The sequence below is a fragment of the Emys orbicularis genome, chromosome 4, assembly GCF_028017835.1.
Source record: "Emys orbicularis isolate rEmyOrb1 chromosome 4, rEmyOrb1.hap1, whole genome shotgun sequence".
In the NCBI taxonomy this organism is placed as follows: Eukaryota; Metazoa; Chordata; order Testudines; family Emydidae; genus Emys; species Emys orbicularis.
In genome coordinates, this window is record NC_088686.1 from 26363764 (window position 1) to 26390890 (window position 27127).

Genomic DNA, 27127 nt, shown 5'->3' on the forward strand with positions numbered 1-27127 from the left:
ACTTAGGCCTGGCCTACACACAAAGTTGCATTGGTTTAACTAAAGATGTATTCCAACTGATTTAGTGCAACTATGGGTATGTCTACACTACCTGCCGGATCGGCGGGCAGCGATTGATCAGCGGGGATCGATTTATCGCGTCTAGTCTAGACGCGATAAATCGACCCCTGAGCGCTCTCCCGTCGACTACTGTACTCCACCACCGCGAGAGGCGCAGGCAGAGTCGACGGGGGAGCGGCAGCAGTCGACTCACCACAGTGAAGACACCACGGTAAGTTGATCTAAGTACGTCGACTTCAGCTATGTTATTCACGTAGCTGAAGTTGCGTAACTTAGATCGATCCCCCCCCCCCCCCAGTGTAGACCAGGCCTTTGTGTGTGGACACTCTTAAATCGATGCAAACCTGGCTTACACTGGTTAAGTTAGCCCCTGTGACAAGCTATAGAGACAGAACCAGTTTTAAGTTGATGTGTCCACACAGGGATTTGCACTGGTTTAACTAAACACGTTTCATTAAACTAGTGCATATTTGTGTGTAGACAAATCCTCTCTTTCCCCTGACAATCATATCAGGCTGGTGAGTCCTTTAGACCCGAACTAATATAAATGGAATTTTTACCATGCAAATCTTATTACCTAACGTGCCAATGAAACTAATGGGATTTGGAGTAGAAAAAATCCTCTGAATGTGACATGGAGTTTGGAATATAAACACACAGCAAAAAAATTAAGGAACTGGAGCTGCTATTGCATAGGCTTAGTTTTGACTTAAGCAAGAGCCTGGTCCTATGAACCCCTGATTTCAATAGCAACAGAGGGATGCTCAGTACGAGGTGAGAGATACTGAGTACCACACAGGCTGCAGACATACCAATACTTGTCTCATTTGTTTCAAAATGCATTTGGAGGAAAAAGCAGGAATAAAATATACACCAAATGCGCCACTTCAAGGACAAACATCCAGAGGAATTTATATTTTTCCAAAGGGAACCATTTTTGCTGTAGAAGTCGGCAGAAAGCATCAGGAACACAAGATACATTTGGATGTGTTTTGACAATCTCTAGATCAAAAATGGCTGAAACTATTCAGATGAAATTTTGTTAAAATAAAATAAAAAAAAAAAAAACCAAAACCCATGGCTCCAGGCTGTGAACCTGTGTGGCGTGTGTTGGGCTAAGGACACTGCAGATAGATGCGTTGTCAACCCCTGTGAAGCAAGGTTAGCAACAGAAATACTGCAGTTCTTTTAACTATATCAGTGCTACAGATGTGGATGTAACACAGCACAAGCCACAGAGGGTCCAATCTCACTGTCCTTACGCAGGCAAAATTCCCATTGACTTTGCTGGGAGTTTGGCTTGTGGAAAGCTGGGTGGGGATTAGGCCTAAATCACATTTTTGAAAAACCCAATACATTAAGCCCTTTTTATGGTTCTGACTGTTATTTGGTTTCCTGTCACCCTGGAAGTCCAGGTATAATAAATAATACCATTTTTTAAATTAAATTAAATGAAACAATAAAAGATACTTCAGAAAAGTGGAGGAAAGAGGACGAGGTCAGAGAGAAACAACTGAAATTCGATGTTCATTTTTGTGGAGTTGATGGTTATTATTCCCAAAGAAAATAATGTCCTTTTTTTATTTGCTTTTAACATTCTGCCCTTGGCATCTGTTCCATCCATTGTGGACTAACCTAGATCGTGTTCTGACAATGGGTTAAAGCAAGCACTTATTGAAGAGCATTCTCTACTTAATTACTTTTCTTTCTTCTGGAAGCTATTTTTTTATAATCACATGTTAATTGTGTATTAGCAGGCCTTTCTGATTAGTTGAAAACATAATGAAACCTTTGTAAACAACAGAGAGAATGAGAGAGAGAGAGAGAGAGGGGGGGATAGAGAAAGAGGAGAGAGAGGAGTGCAGTGGAGGCAGTGCTGCTGGAGGGGGAGTTTTTAAAGCCAGAAATAATATTAGGTGTCTAGATGCCATACAGTTTTGTACCTGGAAATTTGTTCTTTGAGTGACATCTTTCCTTGCCCAAATTAATCAATTTACCTTACAAGAGATTAAATGTATGGTGATGCAAATTGCTGTCAATCTCCAACAGCAAGGCAGCAAATACAGCAAGTTGGAAAGTTGTATAGGACTGCAGCTGTTCCCTAACAAGTCAGTGCTATTCCTAAAGTGCATTCAGAATCCCTGCTTGTTTTTTTGTTCTTTTGTTTTTCCTTCTTCCAACCTTAGGTGGAAATATAGTGGTTGAGTTTCTTACTGATCTTTCAGTGATGTAGATTTCTTCCTCTTTTACATTTTATGCCCATTTGCTTTCAACAGCTTGGTTCTGCTTCCCTGGTGCCCCCAAATCTCCCTCAGGTCAGTGGAAATGTTGGTTGCGCAAGGAATGCAGGATTGGACATCAGATCTGTAGCAGGCTAGGAGATATCAGGGACCACTGTATGGTCTGTGCTGTCAGAAGAAGAAGATCAGTCTTAGTGCCTGATCCTTGTAGTTGCTGAGCATACCCAACTTTTATTGACTTTGGTGAATCAGCAGAATCAGGCCTTTTCACTGAGTTGTTGTCTCTCTCTCTCTCTCTCTCTCTCTCTCTCTCTCTCTCTCTCATTGTTTTCCAGAAAAACTGCACCTTAGACATAATTCACATTGGTTGTTTTTAAAGAGACCATCCTCCATTTGCAGTGCTCAGTTTTGAAGGGGCAGAAATTCCTCCCCACTCCCTTTCTGGTGTTGCTTTAAAGCACTATGCTTACAGGGATTTTGCAGCTCTCCGTGTGTTATTAGAGAACGTGTGGCTGGGACAGTTAAAATGGGAGTGCTACTGTGTGCAAGAGCAATATTCACTGTAAGCTATCCAAGGAAATCCTGCCAAGGCAGTATATGAACAGCAGCCAAACAAAACACAGGCGCCTTTCCAGTGAAAACCAGCACACTTCTGCAAATAGAGGAAAAATTGACTTTCTGATTTGGAGTGTTTCTACAACTAAGAAGAATTACTACAGTGATTGTTCTAAAAATATTTTTAGGCAGCACATTCTCAGAGGGTTTGGGATACTTAGCATTCTTTAATTGTGATTCTCTTAGGTGATCAATCTGGATTGTATAGAAATAAAATATGACGTTTGTAGGGTTTGGAGGTTTTTTTAAGCCTGAATGGGCATTTTTTTCTGCAGTGTTGTAACAGCATAAAACAGCAGTTTTAAGGAGCAGAAATTGTATTTTTTATCTTTGCACTTCAGGAAATATATTCGTCTATTAATCTTTTGCAGCTACGCTCACATAGATCACATCTAAACTGCCTGATCTAGAGCAGCCCCCAAAATCCCTGCCTCTGTGGCTGAACCTTTTTGTAGTTTGTAGTATTTTATAGCATTTTCCCCTTAATATTTATACTTCTCATGTTTCTCCTCATTCTGCTTCTCTGTTCATTCAGCCTGGGCTTTTCCTTTAGAGGACTTAGAATCTTATCGGATCAACTTTACTATAAGATGCGACCGTAGGCATTCTGGCATTCAAATAATTTCCATAATGATGGAAATTGACTGGGATTCCACAAGTTTGTTTATTGCCAAGAATAAATAATGTATGTGTTCTTTTTTTTTTAAACTGTTTTGCTAGCCTCAGCTACAGTTCCTGCAAAGAAGTCTTAATAATGGCACTTAAAAGTGGAGTCAATTTATCTAAACTGGGCAAAAGAAATAAGAGAGACCTGGAGAGCACTTTTTCTCCCTTCAAGCCCCTTCCCCCCCCATTATAGTGTAGTAAAAAAAAGACAGCAAAATTTGTCAGGGACTGATATTCAGCTAGTGCATTTCCTGTTTTTCAATGTGTGCATTTACTGAAGAAACAAAAAGTACTTAACAGAGATGATCCAAATTAACCCTTAGTGTAATGTCAACTGACGTCTTTGGGCTTTTTGCTGGGATGAACTAGGTCCTGTATTCTTAACTAACTGCCATGCAGCAGGCCAGATTTGCCCCTGCATTGAAAACGATGGCCTGAGAATAGCAAATCCCAGTAAGCAAAAAGCCTAATCCAAAGCCCATTGAATCAATGGAAAGACTCTCATTGACTTTAGTGGACAGTGGATCAGGCCCTTAAAAATAAACATTTTTTTTGGCCCTTTGAAATTAACTAATTGAATTTAGGGTAGTATTTTTATTCTTAACAAACATTTAATTTATCCAAGTTTACCTGGCAAAGCTCACAAAATAAACTTTCTATCACTAGACAGCTCGATCCTGAAATCCTTACTTGGGCAAAACTTCCTCTGGAGTGAATGGACAGGGTATAGACTGCAGGATCAGACCCCACATGTTTGAAAGGATAATAGAAAAGGCTAAGGAGGCCCTTCTAGTTCCTTGTGCTTTTCATCATCCCCCCCTTTGGGAGTATTGCAACCGTGTTCACAGTGAGAAAAATGAAGATTAAAAAGTCATCGTTCCAACCATGAATATAAGGATTGCTACCCACTGTGTTCAAATTAGAACATTTAATTTGTGTGACATATGCCATATCCAGTCACAGCAATAGTGTTCTGCATCTTTAAACCTTGACTCATAACAGTGGAACCAGGTGAGGTCTGGCCCCAGGTGCTGGCTTGTGCATGCATTGCTGAACAATTTTCAAGGCATGTAGATTGGATGGTTGTAGAAGAGAAGAAAAAAACAGAGCTTTCCCCCCCTAAATGTTTGGGTGGGTTTATCACAAGAGTGGGAAGCTGACAGACAGCACATCAATGTAATTCAGTTCTGACCTGGATCCCCTTTCTGACCTTCCTGAACTGGGCCTCCTTTTTGTACAGAGCCCCAGTTCTTCCAACCCTGGGGGATTTTTTGGTGCTATAGACAGTTGAGACCATGGATCTCATTTCACTTGTGTCCCTTCCATATTGAAAACCCGAGTTAAGTATCATTCATGGAGAGGGCCCCAGTAGACTTGCTGAGGTCAAGAGTAAGGACTGAGGAATGGGAATTTGTGGGCACAATTCCCAGTATCACTTTCCACTGCTACACAACTAGTCCATATATTGTTATGAAAAAATCACCAAATAGTGAAGGCTGTGCACTAATCCTTTCCAATATAAAACCAAATATTTCATTTTACTATTTCACCTTCAAAACCTGTGGGCAAGCATATTTGTGCCCCCTACTGTTTTTTTCCCATCATTTTTCCACCACATTTTTTCTGCCCCCGTGGCTTTACGCTCTTGGTGGCTACCCCGCTCACCCTGCCCGGGTTACGGCTCTGTCCTGGCGCACTCCCATTTAAGTCAATAGGGTTGCATGAGGGTAAATTAGAAGAGAATTTGGCCTGTGATCTGAGCTGAAGGTGTGTGGTTTCTAATTCCAGTCAGAGCAGTTTGATATAGTAAAAATTACCAATACACGAGGAGGGTTTTATTCAGAGACATCTGTAGGTTGGCAGCTGTGCCAGTCATGTCAATTTTTTTAAATAACTGAAGCTATGAACTCGAGAATGTTAGCGTTTTTGTTGGTGACAGCATTGTGAATATTGGTGCACTATGACAGATTTATTTTTTCCCCAAGTGGATTTGGGGGGTGTAACACACGCACGTGTGGGGGGGTTAGAGGGAGGGCTAGTCTCTTTTTTTTTTTTAAAACACCTCCTTAGCATTTTGCATATATCAGTATCCTAACAGAGTGGCTTGCTAATCACACTAGAAGATCCACTTTAAATTCAGGAATACTGAAACTTTGAAACTGTAACATTTTGACTGGCGAGAATGACCAGTCTTCTTTTCTATTTTGCAGTGAGCTAGTTGAAGGAAGCTGGCATTGTCACACAGTGAAAGCTCTGCAGAAGTGCCGCAGGTTTTTCATATGGAAATGTGAAATAATGGGGTGATTAAATAGAGCTGTATATTAAAGTACATCTGACATTAGAATTAGCATAATGTGCTCTAGCCCTAGGCTGAGTACTTTATTTGCCATCTGCGTCGGACCAAAATCCCCTGGGGAAGCGCTAAAATATTCTGAATAAACTCAGCCCGAGTTCTTATTGAGAGTAAAATACCATTTGTGGCACGTCGTATTGATTCGTCTTAATTGCGGTGCAGAAAAGAACATTCAGTTGCTGATGACTTTTGTACTCTGTGACAAGTCGGCTGGAGTTATTCTAACACTGCAGTTGGTTAACCTGAACAGACTGTCATGCTCGGAGAAGGAGAAAACCTTATTTTCAGCAGCATAAACCGCAATATCATCTCTCTGCTTTACTCCTTCTTATCTTGATGCATCATCCCTTTTTATTTTTAAGAGTACAGCCATCAACTAAAAAAAAAAAGGGACTTAGTTCAATCAGTCCAAGGAAATTCAAATTCTTACCCCCACACACATCCTCTTTAAAAAAAAATATATCCAGAAACATCTGACCAGCTTTCATCTAAGCGAGTGAAAATCAGTGGAACTTGTCCTTGAGGATACATCTCCGGAACCATTAGTTCAAGAGATTTATTATGTATATTTTGTAAAAGCCAAGGTTTCTCCTGTGCTTAAGCCCACGGTCTTAGTCTGTTGTAGTGGTTTGATTTTTGTTAACTCTCCACTCAAATAGGTTGCTGAATACCTTTGAAAAAGTGCTTATAGCATGCACAAAAGATAAATATTTCATCTGAAGGAAAATACTTTGATGCTTCATGCAATTCTGTAACATTCATAAGGTCCAGTTTTTACCCTATAATTGCCTATCATTATACACAATTTACATATTCAAACATTCTCTACAAACCTTAGTCTAGCATGTTTTTATTACAAATTCAGATCAAGGGAATAACCTTTAACTTCAGAGACAAATGAGACAAATTTACAAGTGCATGTCTGCTGTTTTCTTGTGTTTTATAAATCCCTGTAGACCTGAACACTTTTGCTATAACGCCACTCAGAACAATATACATATATTACTACTTGTTTGTAGTGCTTCAGTAATGAGTCCCCTTTGTATTAGATAACCTATATAATTCAGCATCTAGGCTCTCCATAACGTCAATTATCTCCTCATAGCTAAATGTACATTCCATTAAAACAAGATTTACAGCCCTTATAATACTTCTTAGGATTGAACATGGAAATTTTGTGGATTTAAAGAAGCAGAGATGGGAGTTAGCATTTGTTAAAGAAGTAATGAATTAAAACAAAAGTGCTATTTCATTTACTAGCTATGAATAGATACCTAATACCCTAAAGAGATAGTTGCAATAAAACAGACACAAGCACTGAAAGAAAAAAAATGTAAAATTTGTTTTCACCCTTTGGCTTATTTTATTGTCTCCTAATTTACTCTTTATTTTTCCATTAAATGACATGGACAATTTCCTTTATGTCTCCCTTCAAGTTCCTGTTCAGGTTTCTGGCCTCACAATTGCTGCCTGAAAGATCAGAAAATGGCACCTCAGAAAAGTCTGCTGGGCAAAAAAAAAAAAAAAAAAAGCGCTTGCCAGTTTTCCAACAAAGCTACTGTATAGGAAACAGATTTAAAGGGAAGCTGCTGGCATATTTCATATGTTGTAGAAAAGACTGACATTATTTCAAATGTATTTGAATGCCTTATGCAAAGAAAAGCCCTAAAAATGTCCTTGAGAAGTACAGTGGTTTTTCATGAATGCTATAAATGGGATCCTATATATAAACCGCCATACCATAGATACGTCCAATAGCCTTTTCATCTCACTAATGGGTACATTTTTCCACCCAATATTAAGGTACTGATGATTTTCACTATTTTATAGGCCACGTTTCTAATGCATCCATCCATCCATCCAATCTCTGCTAACCGGTGTATAAGGTTCATAGAACCTACCTAAAAGAAGCAAATCTATTTAGATGCTGTGTATATGGAGTCAGTTGAAACTGTTGTATCACAAAGGGCTAATTTAAAAGTTAGCTCATTCACTATTGATCTCTCACTATTGATTTTTCTGTCCTCTCCTTACCTTTCGCACCTCTCCCTTTCTCTCTTTTATAAATTGCTTTGTATTTTAGAGTTTAACACCAATTAGAAGAATGTGTCCAGAGATGACTAACGTGCTCTCCTCTTCTATTTTATGCAGTGATTTCCATTCAGGGAACATAGTATTATGAGGTCCAATTTTTGCTATGCATGTTTTCTTTTTTCCCACTACATCGGAGGGGGAAAGTGTTTCTTTCTCTTAAAAGTGCTGAGCATCCACCTTCTGTGAACCTCAGGCCCCTCCAAGGTGTGCACCCAGAAACTGAGGCTTCCAAAATCACTGGTCACTTTTGAAATTGGAGATCTGGATGTACAACACTGCTATAATGTGCTGTGATAAAAATTAAGCTAATGGCTTAGTGTACTGGCCCCTGGGTGTGCAAGCTTGAAGTTTGATTAGGGCACAACTGAAAATGAGTTGTTGGACACGCAGCCCTGTCTCTAGCAGAGATTTGTCTATATCTACCAAGAAACAACTTGCACCAACCCATATTACACATGGCTCTAGTCTGAGCTGTTAGCCACTGATTTTTTTATGAGTGTTAAATTTCATCAAACATATTCAGCAGTTTTTGGGGAAAAAAGTTAAATGAATAAAATCAACAACGCTGTTCGTTTGTTCACTCTGGGCCAGATTCTCATCTGTGTTATGCCGGTGTAACTTAGCCTCTGTGATGGAGGTAAATGTAATTACTTTGGATTTATATCCCTGTAATCGAAAGCGGATACTGGCTCAGTGTACGCTAGTGTACAGTAAGCTTTACATCACTAGTTCTCCCTAGGATTCATGCACTCTGTTCCTATTGACTTCAGCAGGAGATGCACATGGGTATCTGAGCATAACTTGGCCCAAAGTGACAGCTAAGGTGCGTGATTGGCAGTTGGTCTTTTTGTTTTTCCCTGTGTTGGGTAAAAGAGTATATTTGGCAAGAAGATAATGTTTATTATTGATTGCAATACTGATGCTTTGGTGTCTCGCTGAACATTTGCTCAGTGTGAGCCTGACCCAATGCCTTTTGAAATCAATGGAGAACTCCAGTTAAGTTCAATGAGCATAAAGAGCTGTCCCTATTTGTGGACCAGCTCTTAACCCTGCTGAAGACAATATTTTGCCACTGGCTTCAGTGTGGCAAGGATTTGGCTATACATAAAAATATTAGTATATTGGAGCAATAAGTCATGAAATCAGTTAGTGCTATTGTAAATTTTCCACCTGGGAGAAACAAATTCTCTTCTGAGTATTTTCTTATTAATTAAAGGCCATGTTGGAGAAGGGGAAGCCTTGACAGAGTTGGAGAAATACTCAGAAAGTATGAAAGCTTATCTGAAGCCTTTCCAATCACAGCAGAGCAATTATTATTATTAATCATGTTTATTAGGGCAGTGCCTAAGGACCAACCAATAATGGGGCCCTGTTGTGCTAGGCGCTGTACACAGAGTAGTAAACTAGGCAAGACAGATGCTGGATGGGAAAAAGGAGTATAATATGCACAAGCAGAGTGAACAATGTCATAGCAGCAAATGTCATGTTAGTTCCATTTTTTTTTTAGAAGGAGGGATTTAAGTAGGATGGTAGAAACTAATGGAAAGAAAAAGACAAGTGAAGGGAGAGGGGATATGGAAGGGAAGGGAGGTGAGGACAGGACAAGGATATAGAAGGTTGGAGGGTAAGTGTGGAGTGAAGTTGAAGTAAAGAGACTGTGATCGATGGGGATGGAGAGCAAACTGCCCTTGCCCTCTTTCTACACACATTCCCATTATTTCCCCTCCCACCTTCCAAATTAATCTGATCCTTCTCCATCCCCAATTCTTCCCTTCACCTGACCTCATTCCAAAATTCCCCTTCCCCAGATTCCAGCAGGCTCCTTGGACACTCATTCCTGCTCTCTTTCGCCTTTACCTTCAATTCCTTCCAGCAGGCACCTATTTAAATCCCTACGTGCAGTGGATTTATCAAGGCCAGCCAGTGTAATCTCTTCAAGCCCCCATTCCCCCAGGTGTTGAGGCTACCCTGTGACAGTGACATCCCAGAATCCATATCCTCCTCCTCTTAATCCAAGGTCTCCCATGATTGAAGACAGCTACTGGCTCAGGAGAATGAGGTGGATTTTAGCAAAGCAGGTAGGTTAGTCGGCAGTCAGGAGAGGGAATGAATATTTATCTGAGTTGGGAACTGAGTGGTTCAGGAAAGTAATAATCAGGTCTGGAGACATTCAACCTAAGTCAAAAGAGGCCAACATTTTTTGCCATCTGATGGCTGATTTGTGGTCTATGTGAAATGCATTGGTAGTCTTAATCCTGTTTTCAATAGACAAGTGTCATTTTCACAGGACACATCAGTGCTCAATAGACATTGCAAGATTTGAATGGACATGAAGACTATTGTCTAGTAACACCCAATGAGCCATCCCTTCAGAAGAAGGCTGACATTGGCTGGCTTATGTAGGGAAGTGTGCACTCTACTAGTCGTCTTTGGATGGACCGAAGATTTAGGGGTTGTGTCATTTCATCAGCTTTCACTGGCATCAAACTGAGCTATTATTAAAGAAATGTAAAAGTCAGTGGTTCAGTCTTCGTTTGGGGTTCAGGTTAAAGCACTGGGTTGGCGATGCTTTGGAATTGGAGATCTAGGTCCAAGTCTTGGCTTTCCCACACACCACATCTCGGACATTAAAAAAACCTCCCAGTGCCTCAGTTGCCCTTCTGTAAAACAGAGATTAAAATACTTCCCTACCTCACAGGGATATTGTGGGAAGAAATTCATTAATGTTTGTGAGGTGCTCACATATTATGGCGATAAGGTCAAAGAAGTAAGTAGATAAATATTCTAGCTTGCTTTGGAGAGCTCAATTAACGGCACAGTTTGTGAAACCATTTCTGGGAGAAAAGACACTAGGGGCAAAATTGTGCTCTTGGATCCATATCACAGATCTCTTTGGAATGCTCCATAGAGCTGGCATGTGGGCGATGCAAGAGAGATTCCCACTGTGGATTCCTGGGAAGGATTTGGTCCCAGCCTCGATGTGCTGTCAAATGTTATATACCCATAGATCTTGTTCACCATGAAACACTAAATCTTTTTAATGTCCTTCTCTTTAATGTCAGCTGGTCTTATGAGGAGACTTGTTAAACCAGTGCTTTCAATTATGGCGTTTTAATTTAATAATAATTCAATTAAAGGTGTGTTTTTATTGAGAATCTACGCTACCTTTATAGGTATTATTAGAGTAACCAGCATAATAAGAAGGAGTAATTATTTAAATGCTCATTAAAAAATCAAGTGGAAGAGGGCAAGAGTAACACTGGTGGAATGATTGTAGGAACGGGATACATGTCTGTTCCTGAGTGTTACAGTTAATGGGGTCCTTTCTTTAAAGCTTGCAAGTTTCTACTTTTCCTGAACTTCTAAAGCTGCAGTAAAGCAGCATTAAAATTCCTTACGTCATAACTTTGTAAAGCATACCAGAAACATTATCTAGAATGTATTGCTAGAGGTAAAGAATGGCAGTAGTTATATGGACCCAACTTTGTGTATGCCACGGTCCTAGTGAGGGTCATGCGTGTCTGATTAAAGGGGGGAGTTTATTCTCTTGTTACAGCTAATGGAATTATTCAGTCCTGCTCAGAAGAGGGTTCGTAAGGCAGAGAATGTCTCTGTAGCCCAAACAGAAAACAATGAATTCTCTCAAGTTTTGGTCACACTATGATTATTGTTTAATATGGCACCGAATATCTTACAGCGTTTAGGGGGAAATTCACCTCTGCTGCTGAAGGCTCAAGGTTGAGCCTACAAAGGGAGGGTGTGAACTGATTGAAAGGGGAGGGCCTCTGCATCACAAAACAGAGTTGTGCATTGGTCACAAATAGGCCTGCAGAGCGCCGGTCGGGGGGTCCATGATTATGCATATGCATTGGAGCAACTGACCCACAAAATCTAGTTGCTCTAGCATTGAGCTGGGCATTAAGCAGAAGTTTGGTTGGGTGGAATTTACTCCACGAACCTGTCTGCTAGGTGCCCAACATAAAACCAGAATTTTATGGGTGGGCAGGGGGAGAGGAAGCTGAATTTAGCTTTGTTTTGTACCATTTATTAAAAAGAAAAAAAAGTCTTGTTATTGTTTTGACATTTTGAATGAAACTTAATCAATCACATAGCAAGGGAGGGAACAAATGTTAATATTTCTGGCAAAGACCACCTTTAGCTATTATATGCAGAAAAGACAGAAGTGTTCAATAAATTCACAGTCTATAATTACCTACTCAGGGGAGGGGATATCTGATACTAGAGAGGTCTTTAATCTAACAGACAAAGGCAGTGGCTGGAAATTGAACTCAGCAAAGTTCAAACTGGAAATAAGATACAATTTTTTAATAGAGGGGATAATCAACATTTGGAACAGACTACCAAGGGAATTGGTAGATTCTGCATCACTTGGAGTCTTTAAATCAAAATTGGCTGTCCTTCTAAAAGATATGATCTAGTTCAACCATAAATTGTTGGACTAGCACTGAACTCCATGGCCTGCTTTATGCATGAGGTCAGACTGGATGATCATAGCAGTCCCTTTTGGCCTTAAAATCTATATATCTGTGAATCTGTAAACATATGTCCCCGGTAATGTTACTTTCTGTAGATGCCCATCCTATGCTCTGGGTTCTCTTCCCACTATATAAATTACAGTATGAGGACTGGTCATCTCATCATAAATAAATACCCACCAATTAATAACGATAATAAAATAAACTCAAACCCTCCTTTGCTCCCCCAAAAGCCATTGAAATCAGAAATTTTGTCTGCTTAAAGATGATAGAATCATGCCCACATTCTTGAAATGTGTTCATTCAGGCCCCATTCAATAAAGCAACTGGCATATGCTTAACTTTAAGCACATGAGTAATCCCATGCCTGTTCAACAAAGCAGTTAAACATATGCTTAAATGTCATTGACTTCAGTGGGATTACTCATGTGGCTTAAAACTAAGCATGTGCTTAAGAGATAAAGGGCTGGTCTACACTAACCCCCCAATTCGAATTAAGATATGCAACTTCAGCTACGTGAATAACGTAGCTGAAGTTGACGTACCTTAGTTCGAACTTACCGCGGTCCAGACGTGGCAGGCAGGCTCCCCCGTCAACTCCGCGTACTCCTTTCGCTGAGCAGGAGTACCGGAGTCGACGGCGAGCACTTCTGGGTTCGATTTATCGCGTCCAGACAAGACGCGATAAATCGAACCCAGAAGTTCGATTGCTTGCCGCCGAACCAGCGGGTAAGTATAGACGTACCCAAAGAGTGCATGGCATAACCACTGTAGCTAGTTGTTATAAAGTGGTTATTTAACTTCAGTGAAGTGGGCAAGAGACTGTGCCATATATCAAAAGTAGCCTTATAACAAAGAGTTTTACAGTGTAGGTGCACTGCATTATTAAATATAAGAATCATTTTGAGAAATACATGACTGTTCTTGGGCATGTTTAAAATATTTAGCAAGTTTTAGACTATAAAAATGTTCGGAGTGGATCTTCAAAGACTTTTTGACATTGTTCTGTACTTAAAAGTGAGCATCTACACTGCTCAGGGCAACTTCTAGGCAAGATAACCATGAAGTGATAATATGGAAATGAACATTTTATTTTATTTTTTTAAAAAGAGGCATCTAGGGAGAGCCTTTGAGGGTTGTGAAAGTATTAAAAAAAAAGAAAAGAAAAGAAAAAGCTGTCAGAGCCCTGGTAGCCAGGTAGCCTGCAGTCAGTTTTGCCATTGTGTAGGGGTCTCCTGAACAGAAGAGTTTAGGGGCATAAAAGCTAAATAAAACAAAAAGAAAGAATACTGTTTCTGTTATGACTGGTATCTCATAAATCTTGTCTCAGCAATAAACACTAATTTGCTCTGTTTGAAAGAAAACTAAAAAGGAGTCGGGGAGAAGGAACTTTCCTCACTTGAATTTCACAGAGGTGAAGTTTTGGAGAACAAAACAAAACATCTGAGCTTCATATAACATGTAGTAGCAAGCTCCTAGCCAGCTGCCATTTTGAGGCTAATTTTTTTAATCAGCCATTTCAGTTTTAGATTAGCCTTGATCCTCAGCCTGCCCAGGAATTCCTTTTCTTACACGTGTGCCTTTTCTGAAGTAAACTTTTTTTTTTTAACCTACAGCTGATTTTTTTTTGGTTTTGTTTGGATTTTGTCAGTTCTTGTACTAGATGAGCAAGCTTTTAAGAACACATACACACACACACACGCTTGTGCACACGTGCACAAAATTAAAAATAGAATAAAATATAATGCACAGCGTGACTTTTAAAAATGAAAGAATTGAACAACTGTGGGTATTAAATTGATTAATTAGAGTGGATAAAATGGAGGTGAAGGGTGCAGAGCACTCTTTATTTGGATGATACATGACCTTGTAAGACACTGCACTTCATTTGCTATTAGATCGCACTTGAGAAAGGGCTTTATTAAAACCATTCTAGGGTGAGCTGAGGTAAAACATATTGTTAAAAAAAGCTTTTGACAGAATATGTTATATACTTCAGTGTGCTTCAGTGATTTCTGTCACTTTTTATACTACACATGTTGCTGTTCAAGAAAAGTTAAAAGTCTAGACATTTTCATCATATTTCTATAAGAAACAGAAATGTAAATAGTTGAAGTAATAATGGGAGCATTTAGTGTTGCTTCGACTTCAGAGTTGACATAAAACCCTATAACTGCCTCATCGCTAAGTAGATTTTAAAGGATACTATATCTGCTCCATTTGGTGTGTGCATGCAGCTCTTATTAATGTCAATCGGAGTTATGTATGCATGTTAAAAGGAGAATATAGCCCCCGCACTTTTATTTACAATAGCTATTGTTACAGATTAATCACAAAAGTTAAGCATATTACTCCTAATTATCTCCCCTCCGATCGCAAAATAAGAACCTGTGGGAAAAGATCATGTCAATCAAACAAAAGTGCATTCCACGTCAGGTTTGGTTTTTGTAAAAGGCCTGATTCTACCACCTTGACTCACATGAATAGGCTATTAAAATCAGTAGCAGTGCTTGTGGTGTAAGGAACTACTCCCCCCAAAATATTCTACTGAATATATAGTTAAAAATAGGCCTATTTATGTGAGTCAAGGTGGTAGAATCAGATATAATTTTCTCTATTCTCCCTTTTTGTAGGGACTCAGATGCTGTGATGATAAGGCCAGATAGCTAGATGGGTAGATAGATACCCCCCATCTTCCCTCTGTCTAAGGTTTCCTGTCAGCAGCCATTTCTGGAAGCTTAGAACACTGGAATACAGTCAGTGGCAGTTATTCTTCTCATGGTGTGTTTTGGCTTAAGTTTTCTTGGTTCCCATAGGCATGTCTAAACTGCAGTTAAACACCTGCAGATGGCCCGTGTCTGTTAACTAAGGCTCGCTGGGTTTGGGCTGTGGGGCTATAAAATTGCAGTGTAGATGTTCAGGCTCGGACTGGAACCCAGGCTCTGGGACCACATGATATGGGAGGGTCCCAGAGCCTGGGTTCCAACCCGAGCCCGAATGTCTACACTACAATTTTATAGCCCCACAGCCAGAGTCAGCTGACACAGGCCATCCACGAGTGCTTTATTGCAGTGTAGACATACCTTGTGAGTCACTTAGCTTTAAAAAGGCAGTTGTGATAGTACAGTTGATTCACCTATAAACACTTTTGTTTTCAAGCATAATGGTTGAGCAACAGGCTTCTGCATAACCTAATACCTACAACTGGAAGTGGGTTGTAAAATTTAGATCCAGAGCCAAACTCTTGCAGTTGTTGCGAGCTGGGATTTGGTTCAGTCCATTATGCATAGGGAAAGACAGGAAGCTCAGTCCCGGTTCTGAACTTCAAAAAGTTTATTGCATTTGGTGTCAGGGCTCTGGTTTAGATCCATCACTGCTCAGAATATATTAATTAAGTCACAGAAAGAAATCCAAGAATTCAATTTTAGTTTTTCCATAAAAGGTAGCTACTTTCAAAGAGACACTTTTAAAAAAATGTCCTGAAGCGTGATTTTCAAGCTGACGTGTGTTTATGCATTTATAGGTGTTAGACTGCTGCGGGAGCACTAAAGGGGAAAAGACCACTTTTTTGAAGATAGTAAAAAGTTTATATTGTGTCCAGGGTTGGAATATTTTAGCTAGTAAAATTATGACTGTAGTGCAGACTTGTCCACACCTGTCTTTTATGTAAACTGAATCAGGGTTAAAGGAATGTTTCCCACCTTATACAGTTGTTCAAAGGAGGCTAGAAAGGCAAATAGAAAGCCATGTTTTTGGCTCTGGTTACTATTTCTGCGATGGAGGGCAGGCTCAGGCTCAGAAATTCTTGGGATCCAGTTCAAGCACTGCCCGACATTTGTTACTGTTAATTGCAACTGTGCTGTCAGCTTTGATTACCGGATATTTCACTTGAGTGGCTTCTTGGTGTTTTGGCAAAGAGAATGTCAAAGTGGTTTATACAGGGATACGTTTTCCAAGCTCCTGTTGACTTTAATGGGACTTGTGCAGATAAATACCCACATACTGCTTTAAAAATTTAGGGGACAGCATGATTGAAGCATGTATAAATTAAATACAGCAAAGATCTGGGGTGACCGCTGAGTAAAGTGTATAAAAATATAAAATTAAAGACTGAACGTGATACCACAGCCTATTTAGGTACCATAAAACAGATCTACCTACTACATCACATTTTCTTTTGACTTTATACATAGCATTAAATCCCTTTAAACAATTATTTTTACATGGAATAAATGTGTGAAGCGAGTTTGATCCCTATATGCCAAAAATAAAATATATAGAAAAAATATATGGAGATATACCTATCTCATAGAACTGGAAGGGACCCTGAAAGGTCATTGAGTCCAGCCCCCTGCCTTCACTAACAGGACCAAGTACTGATTTTTGCTCCAGATTCCTAAGTGGCCCCCTCAAGGATTGAACTCACAACCCTGGGTTTAGTAGGCCAATGCTCAAACCACTGAGCTATCCCTTCCCCCAAAAAGTCCTTATGAAGGTTTTATATGATATAGTAGGTTTTATATGGTATAGTATATAAAGATATACACATAATGCAAGTATGTGTCATGTATGTCATACATATTCAGTGAATAAACATGTTGGATGAGTAAATACATTGGGCAACATTTTATATCAATCAATAAATTGCAATTAAATCCCCCTTTCAGAAATTCCAAGAACTAAATCTGTTAACAAAATAAAGTACATGCCAATGGTATTTAAATATTCTCCACTGTATTATTTTTTGAGTGTTTTCTCTCTCTTTTTATTTTTTAGGTAAAGATGAGCCTTCAAGCTATATTTGCACAACATGCAAGCAGCCTTTTAATAGCGCTTGGTTCTTGCTTCAGCATGCCCAGAACACACATGGATTCCGCATCTACCTGGAAACCAGCCCTTCAAACAGTTCCCTTACTCCACGCATCACCATCCCTCCTCCTCTGGGACCAGAGACTGTTGCACAGTCCCCGCTGATGAATTTCCTTGGAGACAACAACCCTTTTAGTCTTTTGCGGATGACGGGCCCCATCCTACGTGATCACCCTGGCTTTGGTGAGGGTCGGCTCCCCAACACACCTCCACTGTTCAGCCCACCGCCTCGTCATCATCTGGATCCACATCGCCTTAGTGCCGAAGAAATGGGGTTAGTTGCCCAGCATCCCAGTGCCTTTGACAGAGTTATGCGTTTAAACCCCATGGCAATTGAGTCCCCAGCGATGGATTTCTCCAGAAGGCTTCGAGAACTGGCAGGAAACAATTCTACCCCTCCTCCAGTCTCACCGAATCGCACCAACCCTATGCATCGCTTGTTGAATCCTTTCCAGCCTAGCCCTAAATCACCCTTTTTGAGCACCCCGCCATTGCCACCAATGCCCCCAAGCAGCACTACGCCGCCGCAGCCTCAGGCGAAGAGTAAGTCCTGTGAATTCTGTGGGAAAACATTCAAGTTCCAGAGTAATCTTATCGTGCACCGACGCAGTCATACAGGAGAAAAGCCCTACAAATGTCAACTCTGTGATCATGCTTGCTCCCAGGCCAGCAAGCTAAAACGTCATATGAAAACACATATGCACAAAGCTGGCTCCATGACAGGCAGGTCAGATGATGGACTCTCCACCACAAGTTCTCCTGAGCCAGGCACAAGTGAGCTCACTGGAGAGGGACTAAAATCCAGTGAGACGGATTTCAGGAATGAGAGTGATCCCTCCCTGGGCCATGACAATGAAGAAGAGGAAGAAGAAGAGGAGGAGGAAGAGGAGCTTGAAAATGAGAGCAGGCCAGAGTCAAGCTTCAGCATGGACTCAGAGCTAAGTCGTAACCGAGAGAACGGTTCCAAATCGCTACCAGATGAAAAATCCCTTGTCCTTGGAAAAGTTATAGAGAATGTAAGTCTCGGTGCCATCCAGCAATACAATGACATGCTAGCTGAAAAACAGAAGAGGAGTAGCTTCATGAAAAGGTCTTCTGATCAGCGAGACCTGTGTCCTCGAGACCTCTGTCAGCGAGACACAGGCGACGAAGACTCAGTGGCAGGAGAACTTGACCGCACTGAGGAAGGGACGGTCAATGGAAGAAACTTTGGCCCAGGAGAACCCTTCCCAGGCTTGTTCCCTCGCAAGCCAACACCTATCACGAGCCCCAGTTTAAACAACTCTTCTAAAAGAATAAAAATAGAGAAAGATTTGGACTTACCACCAGCAACAATAATACCTTCTGAAAATGTTTACTCCCAGTGGCTGGTAGGGTATGCAGCATCAAGGCACTTCATGAAGGATCCGTTTCTAGGATTCACAGACTCCCGACAATCCCCCTTTGCAACTTCTTCTGAGCATTCTTCAGAGAACGGAAGCCTGCGTTTCTCCACTCCACCAGGTGACATGCTGGATGGGGGTCTCTCAGGGCGCAGTGGGACAGCGAGCGGAGGCAGCACTCCCCACATCAGTGGACCTGGTCCCGGTCGACCCAGTTCAAAGGAAGGGCGGAGGAGCGATACATGCGAGTACTGTGGCAAGGTCTTTAAGAACTGCAGCAACTTAACGGTGCACCGCCGGAGCCACACTGGAGAGCGGCCTTACAAATGCGAGCTCTGCAACTATGCATGTGCCCAGAGCAGTAAGCTGACACGTCATATGAAAACGCATGGCCAGATAGGGAAGGAGGTCTACCGCTGCGACATTTGTCAGATGCCCTTCAGTGTTTACAGCACCCTGGAGAAACACATGAAAAAGTGGCATGGAGAACATTTGCTGACAAATGACGTCAAAATTGAGCAGGCAGAAAGAAGCTAAGACCCCCACTGGGTTAAATCAGGGGTCTAGGTAACATTTAATTTGTACAGTTTAACTATTGCCAACTGAGAAAAGCTGACCTAACTTGCCTCCGTAAACATAACTTAGCATAACTATAGTAGGTGCCAGACCTTGGCACTTAAATATAACCTGTGTCTACAAAGTTCTATTAAACCTGAGGGTTGATTAAGGCAGTAAAATTGTGGAGCCTTTTAACTGTGCAATAATTTCTGTATTTATTGGGTTTTTGTAATTTTTTGGCATGTGCAGGTACTTTTTTTTTTATTCTTTCTGTTTAAATTTCTTTTAAAATTTTGTTGGGTATCCCTTTTTAATTTTACCCAGTAGTAGCCTGAGATTACTTGCATTGTAGGGGGAGAGGCATATCTTTTTAAATTATAATTTTGGGGCCGCTGCTTTGTTGAAATTTAAGCTAAGCATGTGTAATTTCTTGTGAAGAAGCCAACATTTTAACGGAATTCTTTCTTTTCTTCTTCTTCTTCCTTTTTTGTAAAATAACCTTGGAGATTAGGGAAAATAAAATTGTACAGCGGATAACAATCTTTAAAATTAGCACTTTCTTTTGGAATTGGATCTGATATGTAGCACTGACAATGTCGCTAAAGATAGAGGCCTTTTCTGTGTAGACTTCAACATTAAAGTTATGTCAACTAAAAAGACATGGGTGCAGGTATTTTTTGAAGGCAGCTACATTGAACAAAGCAATAACATTCTTAATTGTGGATTATTATCAGATAGTTTCTTAGCATTATTAATGATATGTACTGAGATGCCGCCATTTTGTCACTTGTTCCAGGTTCAGTAATTAAAATAACCGAAAGAATCCTCACAGTTGTAATAAAAGCTCTTTTAAGGTATTGTAGCATCCTTCTCCACCCTTGGATGAATGAAATGCCATTCTTTTAGTTTACCACACACACACACAAATCTAAACGAGTTTGGGATATATGTACAAACCCCTAACTTAGCTCAGTAGTATACTGCAACTAGAATCGCTGTAATTAAGGCAGTTGTAACTAGGGCTGATTGGTAGTTTCTCAATCCGCTAGAATAGAATTTATAAGGTATTTGGATGGCGAGTAGAAAATATCAGGATTATCTCATATAATGCACAACGATGTTATTGTGAGGAAGGGGAAAAATTAATCATTATACGTGTAATGGGCTGATTCTGCTCCCACTGAAGTCAATGAGAGTTTTGACTTAATTGGGAGCAGGAGCAGGCCCTATATGAGCAAAGCATTGTAGGAAAAAAATGCAGCTGCTCTGTTTTCCAATTGTTTTATTTTTTTAGCATATTAGGACTAATAATAACGAAGAGTGGACAATTAAGGTTAGACATTTTGATTATGTTGACCCGCACTTTAAAACTTTTGTTTGTGTTTAAGAGAAAATGGCTTCTGAACAAGAAATTACAGCATATTCTTCTCCTTGGCCCAAAGGTGGGTTAAACTGTAAGGGAACAGCTGAGATTAAGTGTCAGTGTTGCTAAGCATGGCATTCACAATACTGGCACTATAAAGAAAAATAAAATAAAAATAATTTATTGGACAGTTTTTCTACTGCCATTCAATTTGACGTGAGTGCCTTGAAAACTGATCTTCCTATCTGAGTCTCTTGAGACAAATGCAAAACGTTTTTGTGAAATGAAAAGACTTTTAAAAAAGTAAAACAAGAAAAGTACATTCTTTAAGGGGAAAAAAAAGAGCCACATTTACTTTAAAAAAATTACTGGTTGAAGATAGTGGACATGAAAATGCCATAAGACCCAATCAAATGAAGATGCATACCCAGCACAACTTCGGACATCCATTAGCTGAATTATTCTCAGCCCTTTTTTTTTCAGGACAACGCTGCTTAGGAAATGGAATGGAAATGATTTACTGCTGAATTAAAACTCATATGACACAAATTACAAGTTATCATTGAATGAGAAAAAAACAATTCAGGAACAATGGCTAATTTTTTTTAAAAGTTAAATTTAGTGCACTCTGTCTTAAAATACGTTTACAGTATTGAATACATACAAGGGTAAAAAAAATTGTGTGTATGTGTGTTTGAGCAATCTTTTTTTTTTTTTTTCAAAGTTTGCTTAATAGGTTATTAAAAAAATGCCATGATGGCCATGTGTATATTGTTTTCTTTTGGTGACGGGGTTTTAGTATATATTATATATATTAAAATTTCTTGATTACTGTAAAAGTGGACCAGTATTTGTAATAATGGAGAATGCTTGGGCATTTTACAAAACCAGAAAGAAAAAACAAAAAAACAAAAAACCAGAAAAAAAAAACTTTTCTTTTTTCCTTGAAAATGTTGCAGTAAAATTTAAATGGTGGGTCTATAAATTTGTTCTTGTCACTGTAACTGTAAAGTCTTGAGTTTTAGTAAATTTTTTTCTGCCTTGGGTGTTGAATTTTTATTTCAAAAAATGTATAGAAACTTGTATTTGGGGATTAAAAGGTGATTGCTACACCATGTAGAAAAAGTATGTAGAAAAAAGTGCTTAATATTGTTATTGCTTTGCAGAAAAAAATCACGTTTCTGACCTATACCTATTTTTCTCTTCCCCCTCCCCTCCCTTCTGGAATGGATATTGATATTGGTTGATTCATATGATGTAGGCACTCGCTGTATTTTTACTGAAGCTTGTAATTTTTTAACTGTACGCTTGTCCTTTTAAAGGGATTTAATGTACCTTTTTGTTAGTGAATTTGGAAATAAAAATAAAAACAAACAAACAGGCTGCCAATAATATATTTTTTTAATTTGGCAGGATAAAATATTGCAAAAAAAAAAAAAATTTGTATGTTAAGTCCTTATTGTACAGGAAAAAAAAGGGGGGGGAGGGGTTGTTAGACGACCTTTAAGTAAAAGAAACAAAACAAAATAATTAAGTGCTTTTTTCATTTTATTTTATTTTATTTTATTTTGTTCACAAATGATTTTAGTTGTATATATTTTTTTTGTCAGAAATGGCCTACAAAAAAAAGTGCTGTTCCCACAGGGCTCTAATATCGTCAAAGTTGCCTGGACCCCTTGCATCAAGGTTTTACCAGGTATGGGTGAACCAGGCTGGATGGTTATTGCCTATTCATGTTAAGGGAAATTCAGTTTTTGTAAAGATGTTTGAAGTAACATTCCACAGATTCCTCTTCTAGCGAGAGAGAGGAGATTTTTTCCCCCTTGCAAATGATTAGCTGTTTAGAGCATCTTCTCTACCACCACTGCCTCCCACTCACTCCCCTAACTCCTGCCCTCCAGAATAAAGTAAATTTACTCTTTAAAAGCGAGAGCTGTTGCATCTGCTTTGACATAGGTAAAGTGACCTGCTCTTGGTACAATTGTAATTTGGATTGAAGTAAAATTGGTCCAGGCACAGCCCTCATTTTCCCTGTCAGAACAGGACCTATTCCATGTACAGGTCTTGCCAGTCCATGTTATTATCTGCTTTGCTGCTGTACTCCTAATTGTACATTCCATAAATTTCTGAATGTTTGAGGGACTGGGATGAAATTCTGTGCCTTTTGATTTCTCTTTTCTATTCTCTCTCTCTCTTTTTTTGGTCGGGATGGGAACAAGTAGCAGAAGTGGCAATGACATTCTATTGAATATTTTAAGGTGGGAGAGAAGGAGGAAATTGCATTGTTTCAGAAAAAGGTGGTAAAAAACACCATTCCAAATTCTTCCTTCTCTTTCATCTGTGCAATGCAGTTGAAGCCATTGGGATGGCATGGTTGTAACTGAGAGCAGAATTTGACCCAGCTATCTTGCAGATGCTGCCTTCTTGCTTGACTACATCCTATCCTAAGATTTACCTATTGGGTGAAGTTTTGATTTCAGTTACGCTGGTGTAAATCAGGATTAATTCATAAGATTTACTCCTGATTTATACCAGTGTAACTGAGATTGGAATCTGGCCCCTTAAAGGCATATACTACTTTATAGTGAAAACGCTAATCTTTGTTACACTGGTGTAAATCTGGAGTAACCTCATGGAATTCAGTGGAGTACCCCCTGAATATATACCAGTCTAATGAAGATCAGCATTGAATCCTAGGTTTCCAGTCTAAGACCAGTTCCTTGAAAGAAAAAAAAATCAACTTTCATTTTAAAGCAAATTGCTTGGGAGCACCACTAGTCCTATTGTTTCTTACTAAGGTAGTTAAACCAGCAGTTGTCTAATCGTGTGACTTAAATCATTCATAAACCAACGGTAAGTCACCCAAAAAGCACAAGGAATGTGTTTCTACAGACTGTAGTAACAATGGAGACCCTCTTCTTCCTGTTTAGGAGAATCATACTTTACTAGGCCATAAGCACAATATTACATAGACATACAGTAGCTATTATGCTGCCATATTTATATTCAGAATTCAGTTTAACATTTTATTAAGTTGAAATTTATTACTTCCAGTGCCCGCTTCTGTTTCCATTGAAGTCAATAGCAAAACTTCAGTTGACTTCTGTGGAGCAGGAGTGGGCCCGCAATCTCGTTTTTGGGAAGGAAAATATCTATATGAAAAAAAGGGGTCAAAAATCAGCATTTCATCCCAGTCCTGAGTACAAGACAGTCCAAGGTTTTGTTTATCAGAAGCAAACTCATTTTTATGGTGCTCTTTGTATTTTAGAACTGCAAAGCAAAGTAATGTTGATTTAAGTTGTTTGCATTTGTACCGGCAAGGCAAAATATTTTTATTACCTTTTTCTATTACTTATTGTATGAGCTTTTGTTGTTTACTTGGAGGTTTTGTCTTTTACTACAAGTTTGGAACTATTTATTATTGCTTGGTATTTGTGCTCTGTTTAAAAAACAAGAGCACTTTTTTTTTATTATGGATAAAATGTTGAGATGGCTGGAGGTCATTTCAATATGGCTTAGTGAAATATTTATTGTTCCTTTTATTCTCTGTACAAGATTTTTGGCCTCTTTTTTCCCTTATTGTCACAATGTTGAGTTCAGCATGTGTCTACCATTTCATTTGTACGCTCGTTCAAAACAACGTTTGTTCCAGTTTCAAGTTATAAAAATAAATTGGACTTTTGACTTGATCTCCAAATCTTGTCTTTCCTGTTTATTTTAAATTTGGGAGGACCTGAAAAACTGAGGATCATTATGGTTCATTAGACTTACGGAATATCTTTGTATCAGTTCAGTTAGGTATCGATTCAGGAAAGCATCCCTATTCAGAAAGGACACTTGAGCACTTGTTTAATTTTAAGCATGTGCTTAAATCCCACTAAAGCCAATGAGACTTAAGTGTATACTTAAAGTAAGGCATGTGCTTAAGGGTTTTCCTGAATTGGAGCCTTAAGCAATGCAAGCTGGAGCAATGTTTGAAACACTTAAAATGTCCCGGAACAAGTAGCTTTAAGTACTAAAAGGTAAGCGTGATTGTTTCTGTTTTTTCTGAGCTGAACTTTGCTCTCAAGCCCCCACCCAGCAAAGTACTTAAGGATATACTTCACTTTCAGCACGTGAGCAGTCCCAGCGGTATAAGTTTGTTAGGGGCTTTGCTGGATCAGGGCCTCTGTTCTCTGATGTAAATATGGAGTAATGCCATTCATTGACTTAACTGAGAGCAGAATTTGGCCCACACAATATGGGCTTCCAAGCAATATTTTACATACACCAAAATTTACCTTTAGATACACATTTGCCCTTCTGACTGAGTGCAGGGGGAGTTACGTATATGCATCTAAAGGCAGAATTAGGCTCAATTTGGAGAGTATTGTAAAGATGGAGACAATTATAGCTCAACAGAATCTACCACCCTCTTCTTCCCTATCAAGCCAACACTTTTAACAACTGTAAGAAAACCTTGACTGGGATAATTGTATACAAAACTGCTATTAGACAATTCAAGATTTATTTGTGAAGCTTTGATGGCCAGATTCTTAACTCACTTAGGTCCTGATATAGCAAAATATGTAAGTAGGTGCCATATTTCTAAGCTTGTGAGTAATCTCCTTGTCTTCAATAGGACTACTCATGCTTAAATTATGTTTTGGTCAAACACAAGTTACTGGGCTCAATACAGGTGTAACTGGGTGAAATTTAATGGCCTTTAATATACAGGAGGTCAGATGATCAGATGGTCCCTTGTGCCCTTAATATCTATGACTAGAGTTATGTGTGTGCTTATGTGCTTTGCTGAATCGGGGCTAGACTGATGTAATAGTTAAACTATTCTAACAGTTATTGTAGTGTGAGATGAGAATCAGGCTCTTTGACAATTAAATTGGATTAATGTTCATGCTCTTATAATTTCCAAAATGCCAAGTAAGGTACATCTTAAAGGCACTCTGCAACAGAAGAATTCATTTAAAGGACACTATATTTTATTTTTAAGTTTCATATATTTTTCATTTTAATGTGCATTTTCCCTAAACAATAAGGTCTGATTCTGATCTCACTTACTACTGTTTTATACCACTTTGTAGCTTCACTGACTTAAACAGAGCAACTCCTCAGATTCGCTGGTGTGAATGAAAGATCAGAATTAGGCCCGTTTGTTAGACTATTAATGAAAAGCGAAACAACAAATACTAGCAAAGCAAACGTGTTCACAAATTCAAATGAATATTTGTGGAATGTTTTTGCAGTATTTACCAAGCTTTGATCGTATTCTGATTTTTCTTGTGCATGGGTATAAATCAGGAAGTACTCTATTGAAATCAGTGGAGTTACACCAGTTTAGTAAAACTGTTGTGAAATCAGAATCAGGCCCCCAGTAATCAAGGTCTGATATGCGATGAACTGAAAAGTATTTTAAACTTAAAAAACAAAAATCTTTTAACTCAATTTTTCTTTTCAGAATCCCTTTAAATTACCTTTTTCTTAGCATTACTGTAATAAAGGAACATGAGGTTATAAAGCCAATTTAATTTTGAAGGGCCTGATTCTTACTTATATTAATTTGAGACCAGTGTAGCTTTATGGATTTAATAGGCTTACTCCTGATTTACATAAATATATGTGAGATCAGAATCTGAGCCAGTGAGTTTACTGGCAGGAAATTTACATAAGTTTTAGGGCCATATTGCAGAATATTAGCAGAAAATATAATAACTAATATTCACACCATACAGTTGGATTCTAAGGGTTGCATTGCATTCTAAGGCCAGTCAGGGAACAGAAATGTACATGTGATCTATGTGTCCAGTCAAAATAGCTTGAAGATTGAACACTTGCAATGAGAGATTTGTGAACAGACCAAGAATTTGTTGCAGTAATCATTCAGGAAATAATTCTGGATAACAGATACATTTAAGAAAACTTGATCAATTTGTAAAACAAAAAAAGAGGCAATATTTGTCTAGTGGTTGATTTGCTATGAATTATTCTCCCAGCTCAGCTAAACACTGACCTTTAGTTATTCAATGACAACATGTATTCCATTTTCTGTCAGATGACAGACTATTCTTTCCTGGAAAGGATCACACATGTTAGAGATGGAAAAGACCCATTTGTTCGAATCGTCCATCCCTTACCAAATGCAAGCTTGTTCCCTACAATACATTTCCTAGATGTTACTATAGGCAGAATAGGATAAAACATCATTTCATATTTAAATTCTAAAAATACATGATTGTTAAAAAAAAAAAAAGTGTGAACCTATTCTGTCCCTGTCACTCTTCTTGTAGGTTTTATCATGACAAGTTACAATATGGGACTACTCTGTTGGTCAAAGTAATGCACATTTTTAAGTGCATAGGTGGATCAGGGCTTTGGGATGAAAACTATTTCAGGAAAATACAGTTGTAATTATACTTTCCAATCAATTGGTGGTC

At 39.0% G+C, this 27127-nt stretch overlaps 1 protein-coding gene across 4 annotated transcripts in view; it reads left to right on the forward strand.

Moving 5' to 3' along the window:
• Positions 1–19312, forward strand: part of BCL11B (BCL11 transcription factor B) — a 96790-nt gene extending 77478 nt beyond the window's left edge. For all 4 annotated transcript variants that reach the window (XM_065403526.1, XM_065403528.1, XM_065403527.1 and 1 more), the window contains one exon: positions 17301–19312. In XM_065403526.1, coding sequence (XP_065259598.1) covers positions 17301–19312 — 2012 coding nt within the window. The remainder of the gene's footprint in view (positions 1–17300) is intronic.
• The last annotated feature ends 7815 nt before the right edge of the window (positions 19313–27127 follow it).